Below are 11,411 nucleotides of genomic sequence, written 5' to 3' on the forward strand. Positions count from 1 at the left end.
CAACCCCTTCATTACTGTCGGCTCTGTGTCACACAAACAGGTGTGTCAGCCGACTGGGGGATTAACTGGGTTGGGTTAGCTGAAGGAAAGCGCCCTATAGTTTAACCCAGTCATAACTGCTAATCTATAAATCCACTTTCATATGAGACCTTATCTTAGCTACATTTGTTAAAACAGCATATGGTCTTATGAAATTTAACAGATCACAGTCCCACCCCACCCCCCCAAAAAAACACAAGCAGAGAAAAATGATTGAGTTAACTCACTTTATTCCTAAAACAGGAGCCACGCTGACTGAGGCTGGCGCGACGTTCATATATAATTATTTATATATTGCGTTTTCGTGTCTAAATGTGTGGTATAAAATACTATATACGACAATGTACCTCTTTATTTTTAGACACAGTGAACTTCATTGCTGTACAAGTCCTCTACAGCTACAGCATAGCTGTAATCTGTCCATTCACAGACATGGACATAATTCCCCCAGTTCTACCACCTCTGTACATCATGACAATACAAATAATCTCTCCCCGTTACAAAAAAATAATACTCTAAAAGCAACCTACTGCAACTTTATTCTTCTTTTTGTGGGTTTTTGCTCGTTTTTTAATTAAGACGATTACATATATTTTTGACCAATTGCTTGAAAGCAGGAAGGCAATATAAACCTTCTAGATCTTTTATATATAAAAGAGGTTAAGAAATAAGACAAATTATACATTTAAAAACTTACAATAAATAAGACAAATGCAGGCATTTCATTTGGATATAATTTCACCCAAACGAAATAGGGAATTTCAGGTCTTAAAACCAAGAATTCATTATTTAATTCTCAAATCACAGATGTCCCTATTTTTCAAAACAAAAACTCTCTTTCCATACCCAACAGCTGTTACGTCTGACCAGTACCATGGGCCCAAATATGGCCATGGTAGAGCACAAGGACATCAGGCAGCTACAGTACTTCCATGCTTCTGGTTCCTTCAGCTTGCTCCTCTCTGAACCCACCCCTGACTCCCACACCCCCACCCCAACAATCAACACCCTGTTCTCCTTTCTTCGTTGGCCTTCTCCGTAGCGCCGGCCCGCAAACGTCAGGACCGCCACGGCTGGACTGCACAACAGCGGTGCAAGCCGTGTAGTGCCGGACTGGGTTTGGACTCCACAGGAGCACCTCTTCCTCCTACCACGTCCCACTCTCCGCTCCGGCTCCGCTCGCCTTACAGCATGTTCATGATGAAGTTGTAGAGCTGGTTCAGCACCACAAAGTGAACAGGTAGACAAGAGCGCCGATCCTGGGTCGCAGGGTCACAGGTCAGCCAGGAGAGGGCGTTATACTGCTCCAACACAAACCTGACAGGGATGGAGAAAGAGAATCTTTGTTAAATGTACAAAACACTTTCTCAGTCTGTTTGAGGCCAGACATCACAGACAGGTCAGAACACAGTCAGGACGAGCGCAAAGACCATTAATATGGCAATAACACACAGATAAATATATTTATTTGTTTGTTTGGTTATGAGGTTTGGTTTTTTTCCTCACTGGCCCAAAGCCTGTCTCCTGCCCCAACATTAATACTCAGTACAGCATCCATACATACCCACAGCATACTCATTAAAACCAAATTCATGGATTATAAATGTTCAAAATGTAGCATGCTGGCATGGAACCCAAAGACACCCAGAATGTCCTGAACATCTCTGAGAGCAGGGCTGGGCTGTGTTCAACCCAGACTGTAGCGCAAAAGCCACCATAAATTAGCAAGAACAACAAGAACCCAGGCTGGCGGAAGGAGGACCCACCTGAGCACGTCTGATGTTTGATTGGAGTCCAGTGGGTGAGAGTGTTTGCCATGTAATAGCTCATCAGACTGCACTGAAGAAACATGGAGGTGCAGAGAGGCCTAGAGACACACACAGAGAGAGACCAGCACACATGACATGCATAAACCACTGAAAAGGAAGCATCGGGTCAAATGACCTTTGCTGAAAATCGACTGAAAACCTTCCTGGACTGTACTTAATTTGTGCTGGAAACTACACCAGTTTGTTTCAGCTGGACAGATGCTATGGCAGCTCTGATGTGATTAGTCTCGATAATTCTATTCCACCATCTCATGTGTGATTCAAGGAGCGTGACTCATCTCTCATCTTTCTTATGTACCAGTAGCACCGCTGACCCAATCACTAAGCACTCTAAATTATTTAAGCCTCCCTTTGCAGAAGAACCAATAAATACTGCATGAGCAGAGAATAGAGGGTCACATGACCAGGCACAGGTAGGATTGGTGGATGTTTGTGAAATCAGTGAGCGGCTGTGCTGTGGCGCTCTGGTGCTGCCAGCTGCTTCCTAGACTCATGCCACTGCACATCTCACTGTGGTTAGACAAATCTCCACCTTGGGAATATCTTATAAAATTGTTTAGACACTGTCTGACATGCTCACAGCTTCTGCGTATTTTATAAACACATGATGATGTGGACAGAAGGCACTGCCATTATAGACATTTCATATGATGTCCAAGCTGCCAGGGGCACACGCAAGACCAAAAAAAAAGCGCATGTGCTTGATGAAAGCAACGGTCTTCTGATGTACTCTCAAGAGCAGCCTCCAGAACACAGAATAAAGGCCAGTCCATTTAGCACTGGGATTAACTGAAAGTAGTCACTCCATTATAGGAATTAACTGCAAAAGAACATTAGGCCAGCCTCAAATAGTATTTGTAGATAATGCTGAACATAAGTATTCTCTTTATTTAGAGTTTTTCCTCTCGCAATAAAAAAAGTTAAAAATTGCTTAAAATCAAGAGCAGTGGGCATTTTAGTTAAAATGCAGTACAACGCCGATTTGAGTTAAAATTCAGGGTCGTTTTGTGAATTACCTGGCATAACTCACATATGCTTGTTTATATGAGTGAGGGCACTGGTTCTGTGTTTGGCTTAACTCACTATTTCTAAGAGAACCGGAGAGACTGGTACCTTTAAGAACAGAGGGCACTGGTTCTGCGCTTGCGGACAGGCTGACCAGAACCAGTCTGGCAGTGGGCCTGCCTTAGCCGTGGACACAAAGTAGCCGAGGGCCAAAGGCTGCTGCAGGATGTTAGGAGCTTCGTCGTGAGACTCCATCCGATCCGTACTCTGTCCCTGAGAGAGGGGAGGAGAGGAGAGGAGGAGAGGACAATCCAGCCATCAGCCACCCACACAGTGCACAGCTCCAACACAGCCAGGGTACACAGACAGAAATCTAGCAGTAAATGTTAGTTACCAAGTTAATGAAGCTATTTTTTAAAAATGAATTCCCTCATAGGATACTGCATGGTTAAAATGGGTCCAGTTAGTGAACATGTATGGAATTCTGTCAGCGTTGTGATCACATAGTATTCATCACTCCAGATGTTTTTAAGTGGTGAAAATTCTAGACAAGTGCTTAACTGTTCTAAGTTCTTGTTAGTGCATTAAGTGCTCATCCTTTTTTTTTTTGCTTACTGGTAACTAAATAGAACATTAGAATTTTTTTTTTGGTAAAGTCAATACATTACACAGATACTGAGGTTCTTAAGAGCTGGTTATGACGTAAACAACGGCATGTGGCCACTACTTAAATAAATAAAATTATGTCGGACAAGATCATTGGCTAATTGTTAATTGGCCAGTGACAGTGTTTCCATCAATCACAATCATGAGTCAGATCAGCTGTGATGCTAACGGGCTGAAGCTAATTTCTCAAAAATCATGGATTTTAGAAAAACAAATCTAGCACAGATCTTCATTTCACAGAATTTATTTAATAATAGTCAACTAGCTAGCAGACTAGGATAGTAAGGTAGCCTCACCAGGATGGCCTGCCATGCCAAGTTAATACTGAGATGAAAATACTTGTGCATGTTTTGACAAGAGCGGCTCTGTCGGACTGTTGATAGGCAGCGCCATGCTCACGTTAATTTAGCAAGATACCGACGCCACAACCACAGCTAAACAGTGGTCTGTAATGCCAACGAAAATCAGGAATGTCGGTGCTTACTAAATTTAAATCCAAATCAGAAAAGATGAACTTGTGTAAAAATGTGTTCTCGTTTGACAGGATTAGGGTTAAACCATATATTATTAAAATTGCATTCTATATTATATTATTTACACAATATAGCATCAGTAGAGCTTATACCCATCTGCAAGATGCTGAAAATGTATTTGCTTTTTTTTTTCTCCTAGGCTACTGTAATTTATTGCTCCTAGTGATTCCTATAACAAGCCAACCTTAGCTTGCACAACGTACATACGATTAACACACGAAGTTTTATGGGAAAGTTTTTTTTATAGGGGGATAATGTTCCGTTTGGCACTGCTTAAGAGGTTCCATATGGTCTCCATTACCTTGATGCCGTCGCCCCCGTGGGGATACTGCGACCCCGGAGAGTGGACAGGAGAGGTGGTCGGAGATGCAGGGAGAATATTGATGATGTCGGGGTCAACCAGATCATTGTCCTGTTCCAACAGTTCAAAGATGCCTCCGATCGGATCTGATCCGTCTGCAGAGTACGGCACAAGTCCCGAGTCAAACTCTCAGGATGTCGGTTGGACATCGCAGCACGGCACTTGCCCGTTCAACAGTGCCGTAAGCCAACGTTACTACAAATGAGGACCTGAGGTCACACAGGTCTAGCTGAGTTGTGATTGGCCGTTGGGGAGAAGTCAAAACCTCTCGGCCCACGGCTGCTTACCGTTGATGGGGTTGAAGGCGATGTCCTCAGGGGTGTAGCTGGAGCTGTTGACCTGGACAAAGGCGGAGGTGGGGAACACCAGGATGTGGGTGCAGGACGTGTCCTGAGGGGTGCTCAGCTGGGACGTCTGCATGTTCAGGGTAGTGCTGCGTCCAAACACGGAGCCGGTGGACACGGAGTCTGAGGAGACAGAAATATTCAAAACTTACTCGCTGAACATTTTATCCTCTGATACAATCTGCAACACTCGAGCTGTAATGAAATGCAAGATGGGCAGTAATGAGAAAATAAGAAAAACGGAGCAGAAAAACCCCCGTCTTCGTTGCATTTTAACGCTGTACTAGATATTCTAACGCACTATATCTCAGCCGATTCAGGTCTATAAGAAAACAAGCCTTCAGTGAAGAGCGACAGGTAACATCCCTCACTTCCAGCACATCTCGATAAGGTGGCAGGATTAAAACCTTTCATCACTTCAGAAAGTAAATCCATTGATTTTCAATATCTGCACAGCGGTGTGACAAAACTCAGTAGAAGCGTGGCGAGATGTTTTATGACATACACACACGCACATAGCTGTATATCTAACGGGAATGACACGGCTTACGATAAGATGTCGCCGCCCTCTCCTCCCCGACACTGCGAAACACGACAGCCTGAGGAGGTGTTTCAAATCACCCACTTGGTTATATAAACACAGAGGGGAAACTCACCGTCAGAAACACGCCACACCACAAAGACACCAGGCAGATTTCTACACCAGGCCTTCCACGCGGGCCTTGGAAGGCTGGCTTTGCTCAACACCAGCTCCCACCTCTCCAACCACACAGGTAATGGACGCCGTTACCTGGCATGATGACGAACGAGCCCTGTGGCTCCAGGGCGACCAGGCACGCGCTGAGGATGCCAGGAGTGTCTGCAGCAGAGATGCCACACATCCTGCACATGTCCTTCAGGCGTCTGCTCAGGGACTGCAGATTCCTCCTGCTTAATAATATACTCCAGTCTGTGAGAGAGATGAACAGAAGTAACATCACAGGGATGAGAATGACATTAGCATTTTGGGCTCGATGCAGATTCCATTCCGTCCACTAAAACATCCACCATTACATGAAAATGTAATATCTGCAATTGAATCATGAATACAGAATTTGGACTATTTTTGACTCACCAAAGGGATTAAAATACATGCGCACACACGCACCCACACACACACTACTGTGTCTGATGCACACAAATTCACTCGTTTACCTCGCAGCTCTCCGTGACCTATCCGCCCAAGCCGACCAATCACGACTCTCCACGGCACTGATGTCATCTGCACCAAGCCCAGGCACCACTCCCACAGCTTCTGTAGACCCAGTCGCCGAGCCGAGCCTTTTTTCCTCCTCGCTCTGGACACACATGCAGAGAAGGAACAGCTGCCAGAGCTGCTACATGCCAACAAACCTCTTTAACCAGCCAACAGTACTTAAGCTAATCGACTGCTGGGTGTGAACGCCCGACAAACAAGCCGCAGTGTTAACCTCAGGGTCCCAGTACTAACAGCAGAGCCATGGGTCTTGCCACACGCACCCTGCGCTAAATCACAGCAGCCCAGGACTAATGCGTACTGGGCCCACAGCTGCCTCACCTGTTGGGGACGTCGATGCTGATGATGGAGGTCTCCAGCAGTTCTCCGTACATGTCAGTGCATGTGGCCAGCAGCCACGTCTGGTCATGTGACAGGCAGTAGCCCACGAACAGCACATTGTATTTCTGAGACGCCTCGCCAAACGTCTCACCCAGCTCTGTCTGCTTGTCCTTCACCGGTGCCAGGATGAAGGGGGGCGTGTACATGCGCAGACACTCTGGCCTCTGGAAAGGCAAAAAAGCAGGTCAGGTCAAATGTTAAAAGGTCAAACGCCCTATAATATAACAACATTTAAATAAGGAAGGTATTATTAATTGTGCTGCCCCTTTACCAGAAACCAACTAGTTTTTTTTTTGTTTTGTTTTTTTTAAAGGGGGTGCAAAAGTTGAAAGGTCATGATACCAAGATATCACTTTCTACCCACGATTTCACCAGCATCAAACAGGGGAGGATTAACCAGGTGTCCAGGACGTTTCTCTCGCCCCTAAACAACTCCCTCCACCAAAGCGAGTAATTGCGTCTCCTTCCCGAGAGGAGCACAGAGAGCAGGCAGACCAAGCTAAATTGAGCAGGTGTCTGAGACCAGAACAGACAGGAGGAAGCGCAGTGCTTCATGAGTCCGGCAGCTGCAGCAGGCTGGCCCAGTCCCTTCAGGGAGGTCTCATTCAGCCACCCAAGCGTACAACGGTTAAAAAAAAAAAAAAAAAAAAAAAAAAAAAAAAAAAAAAAAAAAAAACTGTTGGTGCTACGAGTTCCCGTCGGCCCCATTCCCAGGACAGAGAGGTCAGTGTAACGCTCTCCACGCCCCGCTGCACTCCAGCCCAGAAAACAGTGCTGCTGCCTCTCCACTGATCCAGGAACAGCGTGACTGTGGACGAGTAGGACAGCTGAAATGCAGCTTGTTTCCTCTGATGTCACTATAACTGAACTTGACTAATGTTTATATTTTTAAATAATGAGAATTCTTTTGTTTTATATTTTCATTTGCATGTGTATAGCAAAAAATGCCCCACTGAAAATGTGACTTCAGTACAAGGTCTGCCCACAAGCAATTATTTCAAGGAATGTACTAAAAAGCAAAAAACCCACAACATACCAACGTTATATACAAGAACAATTGGAAGCATGTGTCAGACTCGACAACTATGGTTCAAGGGATGGTATAAAAATAACTCTTTAAAGCAGACAGTGGCTTGGAGAAGTCTGAAATCCTATATCACGTTTAAAACCAGCGGGTGTTACCAGTCCCATTATATATTCATGGTGTCTACATGTTACTACATTCACACAGTCTCTGACCTATAGCAAGGCCATAATGAGCAGATGAACCGTCTCATCGTTACGACTGGGCGATTCATCAAATACAGGTGATATACTGACAATAACTATTATAGAGGACAGAAAATTAGACTACACTTCGAATATCACATCGTGATGTCTGCATTTTTGATATGGACAAATATTTCTTGAACACATGCATGCAAAACTATATCTTTGTTCACAAATATTAAATGATATACTTTAGAGACTAGCAAACATGACAGGCATGCCATATAGCACAACTGAGGGAAGTCAAATGACAAAAACCTCTACAGTTCTTCCACCGCCCAAGACCTGCATCCCTTAAGAACTGGTGAGAAAATATAAGGCTTAAACCACACATACAGGTCAGACGTTCTCTACCCACATGGATCTTCCAAAGGTGCGTGCTAGAGAACTACTTTTCCCAAGGGCTTTCGTAAAATAAATAAATAAATAAATAGATAAATAAATAACTCATTCTGACACTACAACTGATTGAGCAGAACCTGCCTTCCCTGCTTCAGTGGAATAACAGCATTTCATGGAGCACTGGAAGCTGAAGTGAGCTCCTCTTCGAAGAAGTTCCCTCCACCGTAATTACACAGCTGGAGTAACAATGCGGGGGCTACCCGCCCTGCTTCTACCTTACAAATAGTGGTATGCGATGATAATAGGGAAGAATCCAACAGTCAAAGCGGCAGAGAATATGGTGTTTAATGCAGCAGTGTGTTTATCAGAGCATTTTTGTTTTGTGATACTTGGTGGATATTTACATTCAGATTATCAGGTGTACTGAAAAGAGAAAAAAATGTCACAAAGCCACACACGGGAAATTAGCACCCACCACTGGCCAAATGTGGGTAAATTTATGAAGTGGTAAGTAAATTTCATCAACCCACAAGCCACAGTTTCAGGTTAGCAATTTGGACAGGAGAGAGAAAGCGAGAACATTCAATTTAGTATTACAACTGACCTGTCGAGGGCAGCAATTCTGTGCCTGTGCAAACGCCATTAGCAGTAGAAGAAGTGAACAGATATGTGGTGGTACACAGTCCCGGCCAAGCGTTTTGAGACTGATACAAACTTTGGTTTTCATAGTTTGCTGCCTCAGTGTTAGATCTTTTTGTCAGATGTTTCTATGGTATACTGAAGTACAATTCTAAGCTTTTTTTTTTTTTTTTTTTTTTTACTTTTATTGACAATCACATTTATGCAAAGTCTCAACATTTACCATGCTGACCCGTCTGTTTCAAGACTTCTGCAGTTCACCCCGGCATTGCTGGATATCAGCTTCTAGGCCAAATCCTGACTGATGGCAACCCATTCTTGCCTAATCCCTGCTTGGAGTTGATCACAATCTCTGTTTTTGTTTGCCCTCCTGCTTTTTGAGGATTGACCACAGGTTCTCAATGGGATTTAGATCTGGGGAGTTTCCTGGCTATGGATCCAAAATGTTTTGTTCATCGAGCCACTTAGTTATCACTTTTGCCTCGTGACATGGTGCTCCATCATGCTGGAAAAAAACACTGTTCATCACAAAAAGCTCCTGGATTGTTGGCAGTTGTTGCTCTTGGAGAATGTTTTGATACCATACTTAATTCATGGCAGTGTTCTTAGGCAAAACTGTGAGTGAGCTCACTCCCTTGGATGAGAAACAACCCCACACATGAACGGTCCCAGAATGCTTTGCTGTTGGAATGGCACAGGACTCATTGCAGCACTCACCTTTCCTTCTCCAGACAATCCCCCCCCTCCCTATATGTCCCAAACAGTCTGAAGGGGCCTTGCTTCATCAAAGAAAATAACTTTACCCAAATCCTCTGCAGTGCAATCCCTGTGCTTCCTGCAGAATGTCAGTCTGTCCTTGACAGGTTTCTTGGAGAAAAGTGGCTTCTTTGCTGCCGTCTTAGAGCCTTCACCTCACTGTGTGCGCAGATGCACTCACACCTGCCTGCTGCCATTCCTGAGCAAGCTCCACAGGGGTGGTGACCCGATACCGCAGGCAAACCCTCTTTCTTGGGCGCCCTGAAGCCTCTTCTCCACAGCAATTGAGCCTCTCTCCTTGAAGGTCTAGATGATCTGATAAACATTTGATTTAGGCACAATCTTACAAGCAGCAATGCCTTTGCCTGTGAAGGCCTTTGATGCAAGGCAATGATGACTACACGCGTTTCCTTGGAGGTAACCATGGTTAACAGAAGACAATGACTTCAAGCACCACCCCCCTTTTAAAGCAAGTCTGCTCTTGTAATTCAATCAGCATGACAGAGTGATCCAAGCTGCCTTGTCCTCGTTAACACATCTGAGCTAACGAGATGATCACTGAAATGATGTTAGCAGGTCATTTTGTGGCAGGGCTGAAATGCAGTGGAAATGAGTTTTTGTGATTAAGTTAATTTTCATGGCAAGGAAGGACTTTGCAATTAATCGCAATTCATCTGATCACTCTTCATAATTTAGTCCATGCATTTCGCCACCATGAAAACTGAAGCAGCAAACTTTGTGAAAACCAAAACCGAAGTCAGTGTCAAAACTTTTGGCCACGACTGTACAACAGCAAGCCTTCTCAAAGAGGAGCCAGGGGACAAACCTAAAGTTAAAGTGTGGTTTCGTTTTTTTCTAATGAGAAGTGGAGAAGAGCTGACAATGGCAAGTTATGTGACTGGCTGGTTCTTTGACGAGAGCAGCCAGTCAATGTTTTGCTCCAGCTGTCGTCGGCACATTCCTGCCAGCAGCAAGACTAACAACTTCACTGTAGGCACAAAATATTTGAAAGATCGGAGGCTATCAAGCACCATGAAGCATTGAAATGTCATAAGGTAACATGCGTCGTTCAAGGAAAGTCCGCTCTGGAGAAAATGGCTGCAACGAGAGCTCTATTCAGAGTGAAAAGCTGAACGCACTTTTCAGAAGTGCACACGCCATCGGTGAAAAACAGACCCTTCACACAATTATGAATGGCCTCGCAAGAAAGCAGCGCGTTTGCTTAGCGTTAGCGGTCATCATAACACGTCAGCTCACGTAACATTACGGTAATATTGAAAAGTCGCACTGTGTAGCACCAGCAGCATATTGTAGACTGTGTAAGTTAGCCAAATATAATTTAGCTCGTATGAAAGTTTAGCTAAGTTTAGTTTAGTTAAGGCTAGTTACGGTTAGTTAGGGACACCTAAGTGAGCAGGAAGCAGTTTATGAAACACACACAAGACTGAGAGGAACTACCTCTAGAACTTATTGGTGTCTGTATCGTGTTGTATTACATCAGAAGAGTGTGAGTGCACGTGTGCACTATAACAACTTTTCCTTTACAGTGCACTGTTGCCTGGGGTGACAATGGGCAATTATGCAACATTTGCAAAGTTAAACACGCATCAAATTTTGAAGTATGTTTATTTCCAAATCTATTTCCAAGTGATTGTATTGTTGCTGATTTTTTTTAACCAAGTCAAATGTTACACAAATGTGTGACTACAAAATGGTGGCTGGTAAAAATGTAAGCGGCTGACGCACACAGAGTAATATTAGCGATATAGACACCGATACAGTATAGTAATTTCCTCATATACGAATAGATATCAAGACAGTATTCAGGGGAATCATTTAGATCATATCAGCATCAATTACTGCTATGTTATCTAACAGAGTGTTGGCATTATAATGGTAGCCACACAACATGGGCAATGCTACAATAATAACCACTTTATCCAAGCAAATAAACAGGGATTTAATTCCCATATTGGATTAAAGACAGTTTCC

The 11,411-nt window shown here is 44.0% G+C and overlaps 1 protein-coding gene across 1 annotated transcript; it reads right to left on the bottom strand.

Annotated features, from left to right (window-relative positions):
- Positions 1-252: 252 nt before the first annotated feature.
- LOC145655683 (mediator of RNA polymerase II transcription subunit 13-like) lies at positions 253-8,904 on the bottom strand. The gene is made up of 9 exons (XM_081709174.1): positions 8,887-8,904; positions 6,354-6,577; positions 5,972-6,114; positions 5,568-5,726; positions 4,721-4,900; positions 4,374-4,528; positions 2,982-3,146; positions 1,806-1,906; positions 253-1,356 (listed from the first exon to the last, which is right to left on the bottom strand). The coding sequence occupies exons 1-9, from the start codon at positions 8,887-8,889 to the stop codon at positions 1,224-1,226; spliced, it is 1,263 nt and encodes a 420-aa protein (XP_081565300.1). The 5' UTR covers positions 8,890-8,904; the 3' UTR covers positions 253-1,223.
- Positions 8,905-11,411: the final 2,507 nt, after the last annotated feature.

The sequence above is a fragment of the Electrophorus electricus genome, unplaced genomic scaffold (genome assembly GCF_041902795.1).
Source record: "Electrophorus electricus isolate QZ-2024a unplaced genomic scaffold, ASM4190279v1 Scaffold318, whole genome shotgun sequence".
Classification (NCBI taxonomy): domain Eukaryota; kingdom Metazoa; phylum Chordata; class Actinopteri; order Gymnotiformes; family Gymnotidae; genus Electrophorus; species Electrophorus electricus.